At 41.6% G+C, this 25,198-nt stretch overlaps 1 protein-coding gene across 5 annotated transcripts in view; it reads right to left on the bottom strand.

Annotated features, from left to right (window-relative positions):
• Positions 1–7,231: 7,231 nt before the first annotated feature.
• The window catches only part of styxl2 (serine/threonine/tyrosine interacting like 2), a 71,465-nt gene continuing 53,498 nt past the window's right edge, over positions 7,232–25,198 (bottom strand). For all 5 annotated transcript variants that reach the window (XM_078559997.1, XM_078559998.1, XM_078559994.1 and 2 more), the window contains 2 exons: positions 22,501–22,718; positions 7,232–10,317 (listed from right to left, as the gene is read on the bottom strand). In XM_078559997.1, the coding sequence (XP_078416123.1) occupies positions 7,457–10,317; positions 22,501–22,718 (3,079 nt within the window). In that variant the 3' untranslated portion in view covers positions 7,232–7,456. The remainder of the gene's footprint in view (positions 10,318–22,500; positions 22,719–25,198) is intronic.

Below are 25,198 nucleotides of genomic sequence, written 5' to 3' on the forward strand. Positions count from 1 at the left end.
CCCACGTGATATCAAGAAATGGCTGAAGGCACTGGATACTGCAAAGGTTATGGCTCCTGACAATATTCCGACAATAGTACTGAAGACATGCGCTCCAGAACTTGCCGTGCCCCTAGCCAAGCTGTTCCAGTGCAGCTACAATGCTGGCATTTACCCGGCTATGTGGAAAATTGCCCAGGTATGTCCAGTACACAAAAAGTAGGACAAAATAATCCGACCAATTACCGCCACCCCTCCCATCAGTCAACTCTCGATCATCAGTAAAGTAATGAAAGGGGTCATCAACAGTGCTATCAAGTGGCACTTGCTTAGCAATAACCTGCTCACTGATGCCCAGTTTGGCTTCTTCCAGGGCTACTCAGCTCCTGACCTCATTACAACCTTGGTTCAAACATGGACCAAAAAGATCAACTCCTGAGGTGAAATGTGAGTGACCGTCCTTGACATCAAGGCAGCATTTGACCAAGTGTGGCATCAAGGAGCCCTAGCAAAACTGGAGTCAATGAAAATCAGGGCAAAAACTCTCCACTGGTTAGGCTCACATCTAGCACAAAGGAAGATGGTTGTGGTTGTTGGAGGTCAGTCATCTCAGCTCCAGGACATCACCGCAGGAGCTCCTCAGGGTAGTGTCCTAGGCCCAACCATCTTCAGCTGCTTCATCAATGACCTTCCTTCCATCATAAGGTCAGAAGTGGGGATGTTCGCTGATGATTGCACAATGATCAGCACCATTTGCGCCTCCTCAGGTACTAAAACAGTCCATGTCCATATGCAGCAAGACCTGGACAATATCCAGGCTTGGGCTCACAAGTGGCAAGTAATATTCACGCTACACTGGTGTCAGGCAATGACCATCTCCAAAAAGAGAGAATCTAACCATTGCCTCTTGACATTCAATGGCATTACTATCACTGAATCCCCCACTATCAACATCCTGGGGTTACCATTGACCAGAAACTGAACTGGGCGAGCCATATGAAAACTCTGGCAACAAGAGCAGGTCAGAGCAGGTCAGAGGCTAGGAATTGTGCGATGAGTAACTCACCTCCTGACTCCCCAAAGCCTGTCCACCATCTACAAAGCACAAGTCAGGAGTGTGATGGAATACTCTCCGCTAGCCTGGATGAGTACAGCTCCAACAACACTCAAGAAGCCTGACACCGTCCAGGACAAAGCAGCCCACTTGATTGGCACCACATCCACAAATATTCACTCCCTCCACCACCGATGCACAGTAGCAGCAGTGTGTACCATCTACAAGATGCACTGCAGGAATTCACCAAGGCTTCTCCAACAGTATCTTCCAAACCCACAACTACTGCTATCTAGAAGCAGAAGGGCAGCAGATAGATGGGAACACCACCACCTGGAAGTTCCCCTCCAAGTTACTTACCATCCTGACTTGGAAATATATCGCCATTCCTTCACTGTCGCTGGGTCAAAATCACAGAAACACAGAATCACAGTGCAGAAGAGGCCCTTCGGCCCATCAAGTCTGCACCAACATGTGAGAAACACCTAACCTACCTACCTAATCCCATTTACCAGCACTTGGCCCATAGCCTTGAATGTTATGACATGCCAAGTGCTCATCCAGGTACTTTTTAAAGGACATGAGGCAACCCACCTCCACCACCCTCCCAGGCAGTGCATTCCAGACCGTCACCACCCTCTGGGTAAAAAAGTTTTTCCTCACATCCCCCCCTAAACCTCCTGCCCCTCACTTTGAACTTATGTCCCCTCGTGACTGACCCTTCAACTAAGGGGAACAGCTGCTCCCTATCCATCCTGTCCATCCCCCTCATAATCTTGTACACCTCAATCAGGTCACCCCTCAGTCTTCTCTGTTCCAAAGAAAACAGCCCAAGTCTATCCAGCCTCTCTTCATAACTTAAATGTTTCATCCCAGGAAACATCCTGGCGAATCTCCTCTGCACTCCCTCCAGTGCAATCACATCCTTCCTATAATGTGGCGACCAGAACTGCACACAGTACTCCAGCTGTGGCCTCACTAGGGTTCTATACAACTCCAACATGACCTCCATACTTTTGTAATCTATGCCTCGATTGATAAAGGCAAGTGTCCCATATGCCTTTTTCACCACCCCACTAACGTGCCCCTCTGCCTTCAGAGATCTATGGACACACACGCCAAGGTCCCTTTGTTCCTCAGAACTTCCTAGTGCCATGCCTTTCATTGAATACTTCCTTGTCAAATTACTCCTTCCAAAGTGTATCACCTCACACTTTTCAGGGTTAAATTCAATCTGCCACTTATCTGCCCATTTGACCATCCCGTCTATATCTTCCTGTAGCCCAAGACACTCAACCTCATGTTAACCACCTGGCCAATCTTTGTGTCATCCGCAGACTTACTAATCCTACCCCCCACATAGTCATCTGTGTCGTTTATATAAATGACAAATAATAGGGGACCGAGCACAGATCCCTGTGGTACACCACTGGACACTGGCTTCCAGTCACTAAAGCATCCTTCTGTCATCACCCTATGCCTCCTACAACTAAGCCAATTTTGAATCCACCTTATCAAATTACCCTGTATCCCATGTGCATTAGCCTTCTTTATAAGTCTCCCATGTGGGACCTTGTCAAAGGCTTTGCTGAAATCCATATAAACTACATCAACTACACTACCCTCATCTACACACCTGGTCACCTCTTCAAAAAATTCAAGCAAATTTGTTAGGCATGACCTCCCTCTGACAAAGCCATGCTGACTATCCCTGATCAAACCCTGCCTCTCCAAGTGGAGATAGATACTCTCCTTCAGAACTTTCTCCAATAGTTTCCCTACCACTGATGTGAGACTCACTGGTCTGTAGTTCCCTGGCTTATCTCTACAACCCTTCTTAAATAGCGGAACCACATTAGCTGTTCTCCAGTCCTCTGGCACCTCCCCCGTGGCCAGAAAGGAATTAAAAATTCGGGTCAGAGCCCCTGCGATCTCCTCCCTTGCCTCCCTCAGCAGTCTGGGACACAAATCATCCGTACCTGGAGATTTGTCCACTTTTAAGCCTGCCAACACCTCCAATACTTTGTCACTCCCTATATCAATTTGCTTAAGAACCTCGCAGTCTCTCTCTCCCCGAGTTCGAAACCTTCATCCTCATTCTATTGGGTAAAGACGGACGTGAAGTATTCATTCAACACTCTAGTGATGTCTTCTGGCTCCACCCATAGATTGCCCCCTTGCCCCCAAAACCCTGGAACTCCCTTCCTAAGAGCACTGTGGGTGTACCTACACCACATGGACTGTAGCGGTTCAAGAAGGCAGCTCAGCACCACCTTCTCAAGGGCAACTAGGGATGGACAATAAATGCTGGCCTAGCCAGCAAAGCCCACATCCTGTGAATGAATTTTAAAAAATGAAGAGTGGGAACTTTTTCAAAGAACCATATTTTCTGAGCACTGGTTTGAGGAGTGTACACATTCACGTGGTGAAACGTCATGTGTCCCAGCTGGACAGTGGGATGGAGCAAACTGGTGCTCACCAGCTCCTTGACCCCCCTACAAGATCTCCCGCTGAAAACATGGAACCAGCAAGATAGCCACCCTGTAAGAAGTGGTGGCCAGGTGGCTCATGCAGACCCATACGCTGTGCCATTCCAGGAACCACTTAGCCTCACCTCCCAGAATGGTGTGGGTATCCTGCAGCAAACACTACATACTCCCCATCTTTAAGGACAGAGAAATTGTTAACCCCGCAGCATTTCTCATTTACTGCGATTAATGTTGAGGCTGGCTATGCTTATCCCCATGATCAGAGTGTAGTGTAACATCTTCATAAACCCTACTGTGGGAAAGGAGCAGAGTCACTCCTTCATGCCCTTTGCAGCCCAGTGAGAAACACCTTGAACCAGTGCAGTGGGAGCTGGCTCATGTCCTTGCCCAAGGCCTTAACAGTAACCTGGATGAACCTGAAGAGCCACATACTCAGAAAACAAGCAAGAACAAATCTGTCCTGGAAGGAGCCCTCAGAATGTATTCCAGTTCTAGGGCCAGAGTAAAAGAAGATGGCCCGGACATTTGGTTACGCAATGCCTCTCTTTTTGGATGCTACATGGCCTCCTAAGCATCCAGTATGGTGAGTGCATGCCCAATATGGGCTGCACGTGTACTACAAGCCAAAATATCACCCTGCTGTGTCAATGCCTGAACCAGGCATTAGGTCTTTTGTAATTAATCTCTCTCAATCAAGTGAGTTTTGTCCTAGTAGTCATTAAAATGAAGTCTAGATAATTTTGTAGTGTTTAACTGTTCTGTACTTAATTATGTGAGTCTCTTCATGTTGAAGGTCACTGTGTTTAATTGTTTAAGCCTTAGTGTGGACTCAGAAAAAAAGTAAACAAAGCCATAGAAAGAGCTGGAAGCCTGAACAGTAAGCATGGAACAGACATTTTAAAGCACTGTGAATAAAACCTGTTCACACATGAGCTGGTGTCATCTCTACATAGACTTGAGATGTAAAATGTACAACACATGTGTCTTTGAATAGCATGGTTAGAAAAGTAACCTATGTTTATGGAGTTAGTAGTTTCGCTTTGGAGTCAACTGAAAGGAAAATTGTGCATCCTGTATAATAGGCAGCCGATCTACAACCGCCAGATTTTCGCTCACTATCCAAAAATGAAATTTATCCCCATACCTCCCATAAGTTGCATTTTTATTATTTTCCATTACCAAAAAAAAATTGACTGTTCTCACTGTGAAGAGTTCTTTCATGTAATTTTTGCAAAATAACTTGGTTTTTGGTTTGAAACTGTACCTGTATCGGTTGAATGCTTTTCAAAATCCACCTTCTGTAGTGAAGAGTTTGCATATAATAGCAAGTTCAGTGGCCGGTATATGGTACATAGGTTCTCTGTAATGATTCCTGAGTCATGCTGTGATTTAACTAGATTGAGCAGTAAAAGCCATCCTCCAGGTCATAGGGGATGTTTTCACCTTAGAGGAGTAAGTCGTGATGCTGAACCCAAGAGGATTATCTAGTGCAAAAAGCTATGACTGTAACACTCTTTAAAGTCTGTAATTTATATAACTTATCTAATAGCCTCATAAAGCATTTACAGTGCCTGAATAGCACTACTGATGTACAGTACCTGTATAAAATGGATACTGCATGGTAGGACCATTTAACCATTTTCTTTCTTAAAGGGGAAAACTTGTTGCTAAGTTTGCATGACCTGACTGTCTATTTACTATATTTCTTTATTTTCAGTCCCAAAGCTATTCAGATTTTAAAATTGCTGTGGCCACTTCCACACGATGGTGGATAGGCTAGATGTGATGTTATCTTGGGGTAGATTCTAACTGTTGGAAGGGCAATTTTGAGATGGGAGCCCTTCTGTACCATGCAGGACTGTCTCCTTTTCCTTGCTTCATGAATAAGCACTTTCAATATTTAATATTAATTAATATTTATGGTCATGCATTCTTCCCACCTAAAATAGGTGTTAGGCTCTTTGCACATGCTAACGAGGTGCTGTTTTAGGGATCTGGCACAACTGGAGCATTTATCCTTTAGAACCTCAAAAGAAGTGTTGCACAGTCTCTATAATCCTAATAGCAAAATACCATTAATTTTGCCTTTTTCCATGAAAATGCATTCTTAGTAAGTCAAAATAATTTTAGTGTAACCTTTACTGTAGGTGTATTATGATCAAGCTGAATATGACCTATGTTTTTATTGTATGTAAATAGTAATAATTATCATTGGCTTTATATACAGGCTATAACTTACTCAAGGACAAGTCAATTACAAATTAGATATATGTTGATTTCTCTCCATCTCCTCTGTTAAGTAAAATTCCTGTTATTTTACTTGTATATGCCAGTGGTCCTCAAACATTTTTGTTTGAAGGACCCTTTTGGAATGGAGTTGTAAATATAGCCCTGCCCCATTTAAGTTATAATATGACGTAATACTCATAATATCTGGTACCTGGGAAAACTTATATTTTGGTACCCTTTCTTTGAGTTGTGTCGTAAATATCTTTTTTAAAAAACTTCCTTCTCTTGCATAAGGCTGAAGTCACCTGGTGTCCACCATCAGGTTTGGCAACAATGGGTTTACCTGGCAATCTTCCTGTCACTCTCAGTGCTCCTCCATGCAGCTCCCCTCCGAAGTGCAGCTAGCCCACTCTGTGCTGCACTGTGGCGGTCCCGCTCCATTCCTGGCTCTCGCTAAGCTTGATTCTGGAGACCGCTTCTTCGTGCACTCTTGACTATTTTGCAGACTTCCAGAAAGGTTTTACAGACCCAAAGGCTCTGCGGAACCCAGTTTGAGAAACACACTGCCATATGCCCCCAATTCTAAAAGACACTTGTTCTACCTTAATTTTTTGAAATAACATTTATGCTTTTGCTGTCAAATTAGATCCTTAGAAAGGGACTACATTTATTTTCAACTTGTAAAATTGCAATACTAGAAAAAATATAAAGTAATAAAACAAATGAGTGATTTTGTTTTAAATTGGTACTTTTCTTGTAGGTGTGATGCATTATATGGTCGAAGGTAATCTTAGAATGACTGCAGGCAGTATTACAAGTCAGTCATTAATAACTCATGCTCCAAGAGCAAATAAAGTCAACAGTAGTGCCTGCCTGAAGTCAAGGAAAGGACAGTGAGCCTCCCCCCGCCAACATGCAATACTATGAATTAATGTAGGAAAGGTCCCCTGTGCACTGCCCTGTGCCTCTTAGTCCAAATGGATTCAGAACAAGACCAAACAAATTGTGTTAACCGTTGATCAGATATTGCACTGTTATCAGATATGCAGAACCATGTCAAGAAACCAAATGTAACAATGTTCTGTCCTTTAAACATTGTGCTTTAAAATTCTGCAGTGGGTTCACAAAGCGTCCCCTGCAAACTTTTAAAAATATAATTTCAAAACGTTTCACACTGAACTCTTCTATTCAGTCGATGGTAAAAATAATGTAAAGTCATTCTTTTCATAGTAGGACCCTAATTTGCATTCATTAATGAGGCTCCTGCCTCATCTGTCCCCAAAACCAGCAGTGTTAAAAGCTCATGTTGGTGGGAATGGAGCAGGAAATGGAAGTGCTCCATTTGAACGACATCCCAGCTGCATTCTCCCTGACTGTGAGAATTAAAATCACCTCATAACCTCTTTATAAATGGAAGCTGGATGCTAAAGACATTCCAAAGCAAAAGTAAATTAAGAGGTACCCATTTAAACAAAAAACATATATTGACACATTTTATTGTCACTAAAGGGTTCTAAAATATATTTCTCTCAAACATTACCATTACAAGCTGACTAAAAGTGGAATTTGCATAGCATTGCACTGCTCTCACCAGGTTTGGAGGGGGTAAGGGGTTGTTAAATTTCTTGTTAAAATTGGCTCTTCTTTTTCTGTTGTGCATACCAATTCATTTGCACACACACAAATTCTCATTCATTCATTCTATTTATAAATGATTATTATGTTTATTCTCTTTGGCGCCTTTTTTATCTTTGATTCTGATTTCTTGACGATTCCTCCAAGCAGCTATAATTTCATCATCATCTTCAATGTTGTCTTCTGATACAGACTTCATACCTTTCTTTGCTGAAGGATTTTCAAGGTCACTGTTATTACTCTTTTCACTGCCCTGTCCCTCTACATTTGCAAAACTCTGCTTGAATGTTCTCTTTGTATGTGTCTCCAGGGTATCATCATGGGCATTTAGTTCTGTTTCTGAACGGGACAAGCAAGATCTCCTTGGGAAAAGGTGAGTTGTTGGTTGGTCTGATGGCTGAAAACCAACATCTGGACTTGAATGCTGCATTTCAAGAGAGGACATTTCAGAATGCAATACTCTGGAATTGCCAGCTTCATCAGCCTTTGGCCTTCGAAAACTATAGTCCGATGATGGGGTAGGAAATTTCGACTTAGTTATATTGGCATCATCAACATTTGAGTTGTAGGAAGAAGCAAATCTTCTAGATGTATATTCTTCTGAGCTTGTCGATGTTGTTTTCAAATCAAAATCTCTTGTAAGATCTAATGGGGCTGAACCTTTTGTTACATCCAATTGGTGATTTGGCAATGACCCGCTATCAAATTCATGCAGGTAAGAAGCCCTATTGAACTTTGTTTCTTTATTCATAATCTGGTCATATTTTAAGGTTTTGTTGTCAACAGATACTTCCTTAACATCACTAAGCCATTTATGTATATTGGTAGTTGATGTTGGTGTACTGGTGCCTGTGCATAAACGATTATCTGAAATATTGGAAATTGTGTCAAATTTATCTGTTCTTGAACTGGCAAAATATCCTGAATTTGTTTCAACTAAATCCTCATCTTCGCTTCCACCCCTCTTCTTCTTTTTAAACAACGTGCTGCGTTTATTGTCAGAAGCAACCTTTTCTTTTTTGTATGCATCCATTTTATCTTTCATTTCCCTTTTCATTTCTTTGTCCTTGCGGTCTAACTTTTTAAGATCAACTTCATCTGCAAACAAGCTATAAAGTGGTACGCTTGTTTTTGTAATCTTCTCTTTAGGATTGAAGCCTTCCGACTTGAAGCTAGACAGACCGCTGCCTGACAAGACAGACTGAGCGTCTGTGCTCCGAGCTGCTTTCGGCCCCAGCAGGGAACTAGCACAGGCACTTCCACTTTGCATGCTGAGAAGTGAAATTTTGTCATCCTCTCTATATCTTCCGGCGGCCCCTTGTTGGACATTTTTGTCTAATTGTGAGGTAGTACCCATGATCTCATTTTGCTTTATTGCAATTTGCTCAGTAACCACAGAAGCAATCCAATCCTGAATGCTAGAAAGTGAAACAGTGGCATCAGGATTTACTTGCAATGGTGGCATAGGCACTGCAGTAACTGAGGCAGTTCCAGCTCTGGACGTTGAAGTTCCACGACTCTGCATGCTTAACATAGAAGCAGTATCATCACTTACATTTCTATCAGACATTCTGCACCCGAAAATAGACAGTGGAATGCTTCCGCTCATAGAACTCTCTGTCTCATACTCAGACAAGGACTTACTCTCTTCCAATGTTCGTTTGGAGCGTTCCAAGACCTCAGCACGCCTTTGCTTAGTTCTCTTAGATGTAATATCTTCATCTTTTGCCAAATTAATTATCTCATTTTTGTTTTCATTGCCCAGCTTTTTCTGGTGCTTCAACTTCCAGCTTTGATAAGCAGTCAGGTTGACATCAGCAAGTGATTTTGGTTCTCCTTCCTTCCCCTCCTCATTTTCTTCAGTGTTATTATCATCGTCTGCTTTGGAATCTTTTTTATTCCATCCAAACTGTATCCGCTTGACACGCCACCTTTCTAGAGGGGTCAGTTTGTCTTTGTTCTTCTGGCAGAAGTTGAACATAGAACTAGTTTCTGAGAATACAGAACTTTCTTCATCTGGGTCTCTCCTTTTTTCATTATAGCTAAAAGAAGCTATGCTACTACTGTCATCACCTCTTGCAGCTTTCTTGCTGATCTCAAGTAATCGTTCATCCCACATATCCCAAGTGCTGGCTTCAGTGGATAAGGAGTCATTTCGAGTTCTCCTTGGCTTGTTTAAATACCCTTCTAAGCGTTGTTGAAGAAGCTCACTGTCAAGACTGTCAACACTTGCTGTGTCATCTTGTTTATTGGCAAGGTATTGTCTACTTCCTGCAATAATGGATCCGCCGTCTTCTTCACTGTTGTTCAGTGGTTCAGGCTGCCAACATGGATCTAATTGAAACTTTTCATTTTTACTTTGCCATTCCCTAATTAGCCAATCAACATTACTCTCTTTCTCAAGATCTTCAAGAGCTTTGGGTCTATCCTCTCTCAGTTTCTTAGTTTGTTCTATTGGTGACAAACCTTGTTTTGCTCTCCATTCTTCATAAATCCTTTCCTCTTCAGCTTCATCAATTAACGGTGGTCTTTTGGAAGCAACACTTGTTTTTGTCGCAGAGCTCATTAAACTGTTAGCAATTAAGCTGTTTGTGTCTTCCTCTTCCACCATGATAGAATGCGCCTTAGCTCCCATGATGCTCTGTGTCTCCTCTTCAGCCATAGAGACAGAATGGGATTTTGCTTCTATGACAGAACATTGGCTTAGAGTCTCATCATCATCATCAAGGTCACATTGACCACGTTCTTCCAAAAGATTTTCATTTAGTTCCCTAAGCTGCATCAAGAAGCCCTCATTTGGGAAGATTGGACGCTTTTTACGTAGAGTCATTAACGCCTCCATGATTGTCATATGGTGGAAGATCATGAGGTAGGCTGCCACTAAGGCTGCTGATCGACTCACTCCCATGACACTGCAAACCACAACTTTACCTATGGAAAGGGAAAAAAATGAGTGTTTCAATGTTATTCTATTTCTCTTGTAAGAATTGTTACATGTGCATGAAAGAGGTACATTTCTACGTGGGAACCAATGACAAACGAAGAAAAGTGTTGAGGTCCTGCAGCTAGAATTTTAGTGGCTAGGAAGAAGTCCAAAGACATGAATACTCCCAGTGCCTTGTGTTATTAAAATAGGAATAGTAGGATAAAACAGGCAAACGCAAGGCTGAAGAAATGCTTCAGATTCCTGGGCATTGGGGCCAGGAGATACATGTTCAGAGTGTAAGATTGCACCTCAGAGCTAGGAGCAATATCCTCAGAGGAAGATTAACTAATGATGTGGGAGGGGGTTTAAACTTATTTGGAAGGCACCTGGATGAAACATTAAAGAGGGAAAACAAGGTGCACATAGGACTGGGAGAGGCAAATAGCACTAGATTAAAGGATAGTTCATAAATATGAGGGAATAGACAAAGGACAAATCTGCAACAATCTAAGATGGGTTTGGAGTGCAAGTGCATAAATGCAATGAGTGTGGTAAATAAGGTTGGTGATCTGCAGGTACAAGTCATTATGATATGGTGGCAATAACAGAGACCTATCACAAAGAAGGGGAGAATCCAGAACATAATATTCCTGGCTACAAGGTGTTCAGAAAAGATGGGCAAGAAAAAAAAGGAGGGGTGGGTGAGTGGTGGCAGCACGTGAACAATATTGATCAACTAAACTGTTTAGGCACTGGAAATGATATAGTTCAGGTGCCACAGACAGAGTCCATTTAATTAGAATTAAGGAACAATAGAGGAGCCATTACACTACTGGGTGTGTACTATAAGTTGCCAATTAATGAGAACAAGATAGAGGAGCAAATTTAGAATCATAGAATGATACATACAGAGGAGGCCATTTGGCCCATTGAGACTGTGCTGGATCTTTGGGAGATATCACTGCCCTGCTCTTTCCCCAAAGACCTGCAATTTTTCCCCTCAAATATTTATCCAGTTCTCTTCTGAATGTTGCTAATGAATCTGCTTCCAACAGTTTCCAATCTGCTTTCAAGCTGTGCATTACAGATCACAAAAACTCGCTGTGTGTAAAAAAAAAAATTCCTCATGTAGCCTCTGGTTCTTTATCAGACACATTAAATCTGTTATTTTTGGTCACTGACTTTTCTGGCCACTGGAAGCAGTTTCTCCTTATTCTATTGAAAACCATTCATGATTTTAAACAATTCTATCAAGCAAATTTCAGAAAAGACGTAAGAACTACAGAATGGTGTTAATAGGGCATTTCAATTATCCTAATATAGATTGGGTTAGTAACAGTGTAAAAGGCAAAGAGGGGGAGGAATTCCTGAAATGTATATCATAGAACTTTCTTGATCAGTGTGTTTTCAGTCCAGCAAGGAAGTAAGCAGTGGTAGGTGTAGTCCTGCAGAATAAAGTGTTGCAAGTGGAGTATGTTTCAATGAGGGATTATTTGGGGAACAATGATCATAGTAGCATCAGATTTAGAACAGGTATGGAAAAAGACAAGGTACAATCAAACATAAAAATACTTAACTGGAGGAGTTGTAAAGGGATCTGGCCCAGGTTGATTGGAATCAAAAATTGGTAGGTAAAACAGTAATTGAACAATGAGAGGCCTTCAACAGAAGATGGCTCACAAGGACACAAGAATTAGGAACAGGCATAGGCCATTTGGCCCCTTGAACCTGCTTAACCATTTGATAAGATTGTGGCCTCAACTCTACTTTCTTGTCTGCCCCAGAACCCTTGACTCCCTTCTCAATCCAAAATCTATCTAACTCAGCCTTGAATATATTCAATGACTTAGCCTCCACTGCTCTCTGGGGAAAAGAATTCCACAGACTAATAGCCCTCTGAGAGGAAAAAATTCTTCCTCATCTCAGTCTTAAATGGGGGACCCCTAATTTTTAAACCATGCGTCCTAGTTCAAGATTCCCTCACAAGGGGAAAACATCCTCTTAGCACTCATCCTGTCAAGTCCCCTCAGGATCTTATATGTTTCAATAAGATCACCTCTCATTCTTCTAAACTCCAATGGGTATAGGCCCAACCTGCTCAGCCTTTCTTCATAAGATAATTCCGTCATCCCAGGAATCAGTTGAGTGAACCTTCTCTGAACTGCTTCTAATGCAAATATATGCATTGTTAAGTATGGAGACCAAAACTTTACACGGTATTCCAGATGTGGTCTAAGGCCCTGTAAAACTGTAGCAACACTTGTCCACTTTTTATACTTCATTTCCCTTGCAATAAACACCGACCATCTGTTTGCCTTCCGAATCACTTGCTGTACATGCATACTAATTTTTTGTACACTACATCTACATGTTTTGCTTTATCTACCTTATTTGTTAATTCCTCAAAGAACTCTAATACATACGAATGTACGAATTAGGAGCAGGAGTAGGCCACTCGACACCTCAAGCCTCCTCCACCATTCAATAAGATCATGGCTGATTTGATTGTAACCTCAACACCACATTCCTGCCAACCCCTGATAACCTTTAACTCCCTGTTAATCAAGAATCTATCTAGCTCTACCTTAAAAATATTCAAGGACTCGGCTTCCACCGCCTTTGAGGAAGAGAGTTCCAAAGGCTCACTACCCTCTGAAAGAAAAAATTTCTCCTCATCTCTGTCTTAAATTAGTGACCCCTTATTTTTAAACAGTGATCCCTAGTTCTAGATTCTCCCACAAAATGAAACATCCTCTCCACATCCACCTTGGACCCCTCAGGACCTTAAAGGTTTCAATCAAGTTGCCTCTTACTCTTCTAAACTCCAGTGGAAGCCTTAGCTGTCCAACCTTTCCTCATAAGACAACCCACCCATTCCTGATATTAGTCTAGTAAACCTTCTTTGAACTGCTTCTAACGCATTTACATCTTTCTTTAAGTTAAGGAGGCCAGTACTGTACATATTACTTCAGATGTGGTCTCACCAATGCCCTGTAGAAATGAAGCATAACTTCCCTACTTCTGTAATCAATTCCTCTCACAATAAATATAGCATTCAATTAGCTTTCCTAATTACCTGCTGTACCTGCATACTAACCTTTTGTGATTCATGCACTAGGACACCCAGAACCCTCTAAATTTCAGAGCTCTGCAATCTCTCACCATTTAGATAATAAGCTTCTTTTTTATTTTTCCTGCCAAAATGAACGATTTCACATTTGCCCACATTATACTCCATTTGCCAGATCTTTGCCCATTCATTTAACCTATCTATGTCACTTTGTAACCTCCTTATGTCCTCTTTAAAATTTACTTTCTTACATATCTTTGTGTTGTCAGCAAGTTTAGCAACCATTCCTTCGGTCCCTTCATCCAAGTCATTTATATAAATTGTAAAAAGTTGAGGCCCCAGCACTGATCCCTGTGGCACACCACTCATCACATCCTGCCAACCAGAAAAAGACCCATTATGCCAACTCTCTGCTTCCTGTTAGCTAGCCAATCTTCTATCCATGCCGATATGTTACCCCCTACACCATGAGCTTTTATTTTCTGCAATAACCTTTGATGTGGCACATCATCAAATGCCATCTGGAAATCTAAGTACAGTACATTCGCTGGTTTCCCTTTATCCACAGCACACGTGACTCATTCAAAGAACTCCAATAAATTGGTTAAACATGATCTCCCTTTTACAAAACCATGTTGACTCTACCCGATTGCCTTGGATTTTTCTAAGTGCCCTGCTATAACATCTTTAATAATAGCTTTTAACATTTTCCCTATGACAGATGTTAGGCTAACTGGTCTATAGTTTCCTGCTTTCCGTCTCCCTCCCTTTTTGAATAAAGGAGTCATATTTGCTATTTTCCAATCTAATGGAACCTTCCCCGAATCTAGGGAATTTTGGAAAATTAAAACCAGTGCATCAACTATCTCACTAGTCACTTCTTTCAAGACTTTAGAGTGAAGTCCATGCAGACCTGGGGATTTGTCAGCCCGCAGCCCCAACGATTTGTTCAATACCACTTCCCTGGTGATTGTAATTTTCCCAAGCTCCTCCCTCCCTTCCATTTCCTGATTTGCAGCTACGGGACGTTACATGTGTCCTCTATAGTGAAGACTGAAGCAAAATACCTGTTTAATTCAAATACCATTTTCCCTACTTTCCATTATCAATTCCCCAGATGCATTCTCTATAGGACCAACGCTCACTTTGTTAAATCTTTTCTCAATTAAGTATCAATAGAAACTCTTACTATCCATCTTTATATAACTAGCTAGCTTTCTCTCATACTCTAATTTTTCCCTCCTTATTAATCTTTTAGTCATTCTTTGCTGCTCTTTATATTCTTTCCAATTTTCTGACCTGCCATCTGTCTTTGCGTAATTATATGCTTTTTCTTTAAGTTTGATACAATCTTAAACTTTTTTAGTTAACCATGGATGGCAGCCCCTCCCCTTGCAACTTTTCTTTCTCATTGGGTTGTATATATTCTGTGTATTCTGAAATGCCTCTTCAAATGTCTGCCACTGAACATTTTTTTTATTCATTCGTGAGATGTGGGCTTCGCTGGCTGGGCCAGCATTATTGCCGATCCCTAGTTGCCCTTGCGAAGGTGGTGGTGAGCTGCCTTCTTGTACCGCTGTGGTCCATGTGGTGTAGGTACACCCACACGGCTGTGAGGGAGGGAGCTCCAGGATTTTGACCCAGTAACAGTGAAGAAATGGCGATATATTTCCAAGTCAGGATGGTGAGTGACTTGGAGGGGGACTTCCAGGTGGTGGTGTTCCCATCTATCTGCAGCCCTTGTCCTTCTAGATGGTAGTAGTCCTGGGTTTGGAAGGTGCTGCCTAAATAGTCTTGGTGAATTCCTGGAGTGCATTTTGTAGATGATACACACTGCTGCTACTGTATGTTGTTGGTGGAGGGAGTGAATGTCTGTGGATGGGTTGCCAATCAAGCGGACTGCTTTGTCCTCAATGGTGTTGAGCTTCTTGAGTGTTCTGGGAGCTGTACTCATCCAGGCAAGTGGGAAGTATTCCATCACACTCCTGACTTGTGCCTTGTACATGGTGGAAAGGCTTTGGGGAGTCAGGAGGTGCGTTACTCACCACATGATTCCCAGCTACTGACCTGTTCTTCTAGCCAAAGTGTTTATATGGCTAGTCCAGTTCCATTTCTGGTCAATGGTAACACCCAGGATGTTGATAGCAGTAGATTCAGTGATGGTAATGTCATTGAATCTCAAGGCGCGATGGTTAGGTTCACTCTTGTTGGAGATGGTCATTGTCTGGCACTTGTATGGCATGAATGTTACTTGTCACTTGTCAGCCCAAGCCTGGATATTGACCAGGTCTTGCTGCATTTGGACATGGACTGCTTCAGTATCTGAGGTCGCAAATGGTGCTGAACATTTTGCAATCATCAACGAATATCCCCACTTCTGACCTTATGATGGAAGGAAGGTCATTGATGAAGCAGTTGAAGATGGTTGGGCCCAGGACAGTACCCTGAGGACCTCATGCAGTAATGACCTGGAGCTGAGCTGACTGGCCTCCAACAACCACAACCATCTTCCTTTGTACATAGGTATGACTCCAACCAGTGGAAAGTTTTCCCCCTGATTCCCGTTGACTCCAGTTTTGTAAGGGCTCCTTGATGCCACACTCGGTCAAATGTGGCCTTGATGTCAAGGGCAGTCACTCTCACCTCACCTCAGGAGTTCAACTCTTTTGTCCATGTTTGAACCAAGGCTGTAATTAGGTCAGGAGCTGAGTGGCCCTGATGGAACCCAAACTGGGCTTCAGTGAGCAGGTTATTGCTAAGCAAGGGCCACTTGATAGCACTGTTGATGATCCCTTCCATCACTTTACTGATGATATAGAGTAGGCTGATGGGGGGCGGTAATTGGCCGGGTTGGATTTGTCCTGCTTTTTGTGTACACGACATACCTGGACAAATTCCCACATATCTGGGTAAATGCCAGTGTTGTAGCTGTACTGAAACAGCTTGGCTAGGGACACAGCAAGTTCTGGAGCACAAGTCTTCAGTACTATTGCCGGAATATTGTCAGGGCCCACAGCCTTTGCGGTATCCAGTGCCTTAAGCTGTTTCTTGATATCATGTGGAGTGAATTGAATTGGCTGAAGACTGACATCTGTGATGCTGGGGACCTCCAGAGGAGGCCGAGATGGATCATCTACTCGGCACTTCTGGCTGAAGATTGTTGCAAATGCTTCAGCCTTATCTTTTGCACTGATGTGCTGGGCTCCCCCATCATTAAGGATGGGGATATTTGTGGAGCCTCCTCCTACAGTGAGTTGTTTAATTGTCCACCACCATTCACAACTGGATGTGGCAGGACTGCAGAGTTTAGATCTGATCTGTTGGCTGTGGAATCGCTTAGCTGTGTCTATCATTTGCTGCTTATGCTGTTTGGCATACAAGTAGTCCTGTGTTATAGCTTCACCAGGTTGACACCTAATTTTTAGGTATGCCTGGTGTTGCTCCTGGCATGCCCTCCTGCATGCTTCATTGAACCAGAGTTGATCCCCTGGCTTGGTGGTAATGGTAGAGGGGGGGATATGACAGGCCATGAGCTTACAGATTGTAAAAGCAAAATACTGCAATGCTGGAAATCTGGAACAAAAACAAAAATTGCTGGAAAAACTCAGCAGGTCTGACAGCATCTGTGGAGAGAAAGACTCTAGAAGAGTAAGACTCTAGAAGAGTCATCTGGACTCGAAATGTTAACTCTGTCTTTCTCTCCACAGATGCTGTCAGGTTACAGATTGTGTTTGAGTACAATTCTTCTGACGGCCCACAGTGCCTCATGGATGCCCAATCTTGAGTTGTTAGATCTGTTTAGCATTTAGCATGGTGGTAGTGCCACACAACACGATGGAGGGTATCCTCAATGTGAAAGCAGGGCTTTGTCTCCCCAACAACTGTGCAGTGGTCACTCTGACCAATACTGTCATGGACAGATGCATCTGTGGCAGGCAGTTTGGTGAGGATATGGCCAAATATGTTCTTCCCCTCTTGTTTGTTCCCTCAGCATCTGCCACAGACCCAGTCTAGCAGCTATGTCCTTTAGGACTCAGCCAGCTTGGTCAGTAGTAGTGCTACCGAGTCACTCTTGGTGATGGTCATTGAATGTTCAACATGGAGGAGCACTGATTCATCAGCTGAGGGAGGGTGGTACTTGTAATTAGCAGGAGGTTTCCTTGCCCATATTTGACCTGATGCCATGAGATTTCATGGGGTCCATAGTCAGTATTGAGGACTCCCAGAGCAACTCCCTCCTGGCTGTATACCATTATGCCACCTCTGCTGGGTCTGTCCTGCTGGTGAGACAGAACATACCAGGGGTGGTGATGGTGGTGTCTGGGACATTATCTGTTGGATATGATTCCATGAGGATGACTATATCGGGCAGTTGCTCGACTGTGAGAAAGCTCTCCCAATTAGCCCCCAGATGTTAATAAGGAGAAGATGTTAGTAAGGGCTGAGTTTGCCATTGTCATATCTGGTGCCTAGTTCGATACCAGGTGGTCTGTCTGGATTCATCCCTTTTGGGACTTTGATGCAACTGAGGGGCTTGCTAGGCCATTTCAGAGGGCATTTTAAGAGCTAACCACATTGCTGGGGGCCAGGAGTCACATGGACAGGTAAGGACGGCAGATTTCCTTCTCTGAAGGACATTAGTGAACCAGATGGGTTTTTACAACAATGGTTTCATGGTTACCATTAGACTTTTAATTCCAGATTTTTATTATTATCTGCCATGGTGGGATTTGAACCCAGGTCCCTAGAGTATTCTGGGTCTCTAGATTACTAGTCCAGCAACAATACCACTACGCCATCACCTCCTTGACATGTCAGCTTCTATTGACATATCCCTTAACCTCATTTGCCAGTTCATTTTAGCTAGCTCTACTTACATGCCCTCATAATTTCCCTTATTTAAGTTTAAAATACTAGTCTTGGACACACTCGTTTCTCCCTCAAAACGCATGTAAAATTCAATCATATTATGATCGCTGCTACCTAGGGGTGTCTTCACTAGCAGGTTATCAACTTATCCTATCTCATTGCTCAATACCAGGTCTAGTATAGCCTGCTCTCTGGTTTGCTCCAGAATGTGCTGTTCTAAGAAATTATCCCGAAAACATTCTAAGAACTCCTCATCTACACTACCTTTGCCCATCTGATTTTTCCAGTCTATATATAGATTAAAACCCCCATGATTATTGCTGTACCATTCTGGCAAGGTCGCATTATCTCTTAATTTATACTCTGTCCTACTGTGTAGTTACAATTAGGGGGCCTGTACACCACTCCCACAAGTGACTCCTTGCCTTTATCATTTCTCATCTCAACCCAAACCGCTTCTACATCCTGATTTCCTGAACTTAGGTCATTGCTCTCTAATGTGCTAATACCATAATTAATTAATAGAGCCACCCCTCCACCTTTTCCTAATTTCCTGTCCTACATAAATGTCACATAACCTTCATTATTCAGGTCCCAATCTATGTCATCCTGTAGCCATGTCTCGATACAGCTATCAGATTGTACTTATTTATTCTATTTTCACTATCAGTTCATCAGTTTTGTTTTGAATGCTACCATATTGATTCTGCCTGATTATATTATGGTTTTCTAAATGTCCTTGTCATGAAGACATAATAATTTTCATAATATTTTTCTGGTTTATTGTAAAGTAGGTTTATAGGGGTAAATAGTTAGATCTGTCACAGTATGGGTTTTTGTACATTTTGTAGCTAAGCAGACTGCAAGTTGAAGTTATCAAAAGAAGTATGGTGTGGAAATGTCTTTAATATGCTAGTGAGTCAACATGGTTGGGGTCTTAGCATGTAAGGTGCAAAGGGAATTTGCATTTTTAGATAGGTGAAGGGGGATTTGAATTTCAAAGAGCTTAATCAGAATAGTAGGAACATGAAAAGATTTATATTATAAGAAAGGTAAAGTTCCAAAGACACATGGAAACAATGGAATTTACATATTAAAAAGGGTGAAACATATATACAGGAGAATGAGGCCATGGGTCAAGGGGAGATATTGTCAGATCTAACAGAAGTGTGAGAGGCCTCCAGCATTTGTGCATTAATCTGCTGTCCACAGAAACCGCAGCTGGAGAGAGCCATTTTGAATTCCACTGTCCAGGGTATTAATTTGCTAGATCTGTTTAAAGCCTAAAATCTATTTTTGGACTGTCGCCTTAAAGTGGGTATAACTGGGAGTCATTTTAACTCGGGATTTTAGGAGTTATTATAGTAGTAATTTGTAGACCTGTGTATGTGCTTGAAATCTTTTATTTTGTTAATAAATGTTTTAATTTTAATTTTTAAAAAAATTTCTAAAGTCTTGGTGGCCTTATTACTTCTGAATTCAGGGTATGCATCTCAAAATAAATACAAATTACAAAATAAGTATTGCAAAATCGTTTTGATAGCACAATCGAGTTTCCCTCGTGGATTTGATCCGCCTGGCACACATCATCTGTCATGTCATAACAGTCTTGCTATTACCTCCCTAATAATGGATTTCAGCATTTTCCTTATGACAGATGTTAAGCTAACTGGCTTATAGTTTTGTGCTTTCTGCCTCCCTCCTTTCTTGAATAGAGGAGTTACATTTACAGTTTTCCAATCTGCTGTGACCTTTCCAGAATCTCGGGAATTGTGTAATATTACAACCAATGCATCCACTATAATTGCAGCCCCTTCTTTTAAGACCCTAGGACGCAGGCCATCAGGTCCAGGGGACTTGTCAGCCGTTAGTTCTAATAGTTTCATTGTACCTTTTTCCCTAGTGATTGTGATTGTTTTAATTTTCTCCCTCCCATTTACCTCTTGATTTTCAAGTATTCTTGGGATGCTTTTTGTGTCTTCTCCTGTGAAGATAGACCCAAAATACCTGTTCAATGTTTCTGCCATTTCCTTGTTTCTAGTTGTTAATTCCCCAGCATCACCCTCTAAGGGACCAATGCTCACTTTAGTTACTCTTTTCCTTTTTAAATATTTGTGGAAACTCTATTTGTTTTTATATTTCTAGCTAGCTTTCTCTCATACTCTAATTTCTCCCTCCTTCGTTTTTCTGTCATTCTTTGCTGGTTTCTAAAATCTGTCCAATCTTCTGACCAACCACTAATTAGCAGCTAACAAAAAAGGGAACACAAAAGGCCTTTTATAAACATATCAATAATAAAAGGGTAATCAATGGAAGGTGAAGCTGATTAAGGACCAAAAGGAGATCTTCCTGTGGAGGCAGAAGGCATGGCTGAGGCACTAAATGAGTACTCCATATTTGTCCTCACTGGAGGAGAGAAAGCTGCTAAGGTAGCAGTAAAAAAGGCAGTAGCACTATTGGACATGATTAAAATAAGGAGCATGTATTTAAAATAATGGTAATCCTCAAAAACAGAAGTTTCCCAGTCCAAGTGGGATAAACCCTAGGGGTTGAATTTTCCCCCCACTGGGGGTGTTGTGCGGGGGCGAGCACAAGCAGGCACGGACCCGATCCGTGCCCCCGACCGGGTCCGCACCGCCATTTTACGTGGGCGGGCCAATTAAGGCCCACCCAGCGTGACGCGCACCCGGAAGCGTTGCGTGCTCCTTGTGTGGGCAGGGGGAGGTTCCCTGAGTCGGGAGTGCTATTTACGGCCTGCCAACATGAAAATGCCCCATTTATCCCAACTCATTGCTTCCTGTCCGTTAACCAATCCTCTATCCATACTAATACATTACCCCCAACTCCATGAGCCCTTATCTTGTGTATTAACATTTTGAATTAACCTTATTGAATGCCTAAAGTTAAGGGATGATTTGATCAAAGTTTTCAAGATATCAAGTGGAACTGTAAGGGAGATTGATAGGGTAGATAGAGAGAAATTATTCCTGCTGACTGGGAAATCTAGAACTAGGGGACATAACCGTAAATTAGAGCCAGATCTTTCACAAATGAAGCTAGGAAACACTTTTACACATAAAGGGAAACAAAAGTTTGAAACCCTTCACTGTAAGTGGAATTTGATGCTAGGTCAACTGATAATTTTAAATTTGCGATTGATAGATTTTTGTTAACCAAAGGTATTAAGGGACATGGAAATACATGGAGTTAGGGCACAGATCAGCCATGATCTCATTGAATGGCAGAACAGGATTGAGGGACTAAATGGCCTATTCCTTTTTATATGTTCCTATAATCTTTCAATCCTCCTTAGATATGGGGGTGGTGCCAAAGGACTGGAGGATTGCAAATGATACACTCCTGTTTAAAGAATGGGAGAGGGCAAGTCAGCCTAATATCAGTGGTGCAGAAACTTTTAGGGGCAATAATCTGGAAAAGATTAATTGGAAATTGGAAAAGTATAGGCTAACAAATGAAAAGCAGCACAGATTTGTTAAGGCAAATCATGTTTGACTAACATTATCAAGTCCTTTGGTGAAGTAACAGAGAGGATTGATGAGGATAGTGTATACAAGTCTGGCTAAAAGACAGAAAAGAATGATGAACAATTGTTTTTAAGACTGGAGGGAAGTATACAGGGATATTCTTCAGAGATCAATGTTAGGCCCACTGCTCTTTTTGACATATATTAATGATCTGCACTAGGGTACTCAGGGCATAATTTCAAAGTTTGCAGATGATACAGAACTTGGAAATGTAGTAAACAATAACTCTTGCTTTGTATATTTACTTGCTATCTTGGATATAAAATATATAGGATTAGCCATGATCATACAGAAGGGCGGAATAGGCTCAAAGGGCCGAATGATCTACTCCTACTTCTATTTTCTATGTTTCTATAAAATTATCAAAGTCTCATTCTGACACAATTCAACCAAAATGGAAACAGTTTGCCTACCTAAGGATAGGAGAAGCATACGTGAAGATACCTGTGAAATATATAATATCCTGTTCATATATCAAGTGGGATATAATGTTATATTACTCGCATTAAACTATTATATAAATATATGTTAGGCTGTGTCAGGCAACTCACGAACATCAAGGTCATGAGATCTGCTTAAAGAAGGCCAGTAAATCCGTGATGCCATCTGTGGCAGACCAAGGCTCATACAATCTTGTTAGGGGCTATGCCATATTTTACAATGCCCCGGTTTGATTAGTATTGAGAATCTGAATTACTATTTACCTCTGTATGTCAGAAGTGCTTCATCCATAAATTCCGCAGCCTTACGGAAGTGTTTGGACAGGTCAAAGTCAGGGAAGTCATCAGCTTCGATTCCAAGGTACTGAATTTCCATTCCTGCATAAAAGCTTGTTGTGGTATACACTCCCGTACCATGGGCAGCATTCAGGATGTGAGTTATACCCAGTCGTTTCAATCGAACTTTATTCACAGTTGCACTCCTGGAAAAACAAAATTAAAGCTGACACATATTTTCTGAATTAATGAGCTGACTAAACAGTAATTTAGGGCATAAAGGTGTGCTTCAGGCATTTTCCCAGCACTGGGCCACTTTGGTAGCAACCTTAGTGTCAAGTGCTCTGAAGAAAATTCCAGATTTTGAAAGGTCTCAGCATACTTTGTGTCTGGTTGGGTGGATTTTCCTGTGCAGAAGCCTAAAAATATCAAGTGCAGCATCTTGAAATGTACCTGCAGCTTGTGCTCAACTGTTTTGTAGAACAGGTTTGGAAAATATGAAATCAGATTCTTAAGATGCAAGCAATAACTTCCTTTAAGGAAAGAATATTGGAAGCCATGTTGAGGGAGGTGCAGGTAAGGAGATGTGCCGCCACTGGATATGAAGTGGCACCCTCCTTAACAAAATGCAAAGAGGACTACATGCTAAGGGTTTGCAGAGAGGTGAAGGCACTCTGTAAAACTCAAGAGGCCAACCTTCCAGATGAGGAAGAAATATGCTCATGATATTTACGTTATGTGATGACAAGCCTATAACAGACACGTACCACTTTCACCTTAATCAGCTCTATACATAGGTGGATTGCTTTCTTGTCTTTACTCAGTTAGAACCTTTCATTAATGATGGATATGCTCACTTTTACATGCTTTTTTACAGCTCCTGTCGAAGGAAGCACAAATGCTCAACTGCATACCTCTGATGTGCCTCAGTCATTCATTATTATTTTCTCATTGCAGGCCAATACAGTGCAAAGCAGCAGAAGAAAGGGACTGAAACCTGGATGTACTCCCCGCCCCCTACACCGCCCCCCTGCAACTCTGCAGGCACGGACATGTCTTCAGGAGCTAATCCCAGACATTGCTGGTGATCCCATTGCAACAGCAAAGCAGCCCCACCATCTGAAATGAGAGAATAATAATTTTCATAATATTTTTCTGCTTTATTGTAAAGTAGGTTTATGGGGGTAAGTAGTTGAGTCTGTCTGTATGTGTGATTTAATTATATTTTGCAGCCAAGCAGACCGCAAGTTGAAGTTATCAAAAAAAGTAAGGAGTAAGAAGTGTTTTTGAAATGTTCAGTAGGTAAACATGGTTGGGGCCTTAGCATGTAAGGTGTGACAGGAATTTGCATTTTTAAATAGATGAAGGGAGGTTTGAATTTCAAAGAAGTTAATGACAATATTAACAACATGAAAAGATTTATATTATGAGAAAGATAAGGTTACAAAGACATATGGAGACAATGGAATTTACATTTTAAAATGGGAGAAACATATATAAAGGAGAATAAGGCTATGTGTAAGGAGAAGATATTGTGAGATCTAATAAAGTATGTGAAGTAGCCTAAATGAAGCCTCCAGCATTTTTGCATAAGCCTGCTGTCTACTGAAACTGAAGCTGGAGGAGAAGGTCATTTGGAATTCCACTGTCCAGGGTGTTGTGTTAATTTTCTGGATCTGTTTAAAATTTAAAAATCTATTTTTGGACCATTGCCTTAAAGGGGATGTAACTGGGAGTCAGGGTAATTAGGGATTTTATGAGCTATTATAATAGTAATTTGTAGTTCTATGTATGTGCTTGAAATCTTCTCTTCTGTTAATAAATATTTTAATTTAGTTATTTTTTAAATCTCTAAATGTCTTGGTGGTCTGATTATTTCTGAATTCAGTGCGCGCATCTTGAAATAAATACAAATTGCAAAACCGTTGTGATAGCACGATCAAGTTTCCCTCATGGATTTGATCTGCCTGGCACACATCATTTGCTGCATCAGAACACATCCCACCAGCTCCCTTGAGGACATCCAGCAGCCAGCCATGTTATTCTCTTCTCACCAAGGTATCACTTAGAAGCAGTACTAGATTAGCTTCAGGAGACCAAAAGAAACATCAGGAAAAGAAAAAAATACACCATATCACACAAAGAAATGGACATAGCTACAAGGGATATTTGGTGAGCACTGTTCTTTTTGCTACAATACATGCCTGGTGATGATGGCTGTTTAATAGTAGGGCTTCACAGTGCAGGAGAGGGGGTTAGTATGAATGGCAGGGAGAACATGGAGCGGGAATGTTTCCACTGAACAATGACTTATAAACTGGTGTATATTTGACTCAGTCTTTATCTTCAGTCACTGGTATGTTGCTGCTCAATAGGTGATGGCGAGTCCACATGTTATGTCTTTGTTTGGACTCAACTGTGGCCCCTTCCTCTAATGCTGCTGGTCCATTCCTCCCTCATCAACTATCATTGGCATATTGTGATTATGTTACTGGGCTAGTAATCCAGAGGTCTGCACTAATGATCTGAAGACATGGGTTCAAATAGATAATTGGGGAACTTAAATTCAGTTAATTTCATAGATCTGGAATAAAAAGTTAGTATCAATAATGGTGAGCATGAAACTACAATTTTACTATTTACTAGTAAATACCATTTATTATTGTAAAAACCTATCTGGCTCACA

This window comes from Cetorhinus maximus, chromosome 16 (assembly GCF_964194155.1).
Source record: "Cetorhinus maximus chromosome 16, sCetMax3.hap1.1, whole genome shotgun sequence".
NCBI lineage: Eukaryota > Metazoa > Chordata > Chondrichthyes > Lamniformes > Cetorhinidae > Cetorhinus > Cetorhinus maximus.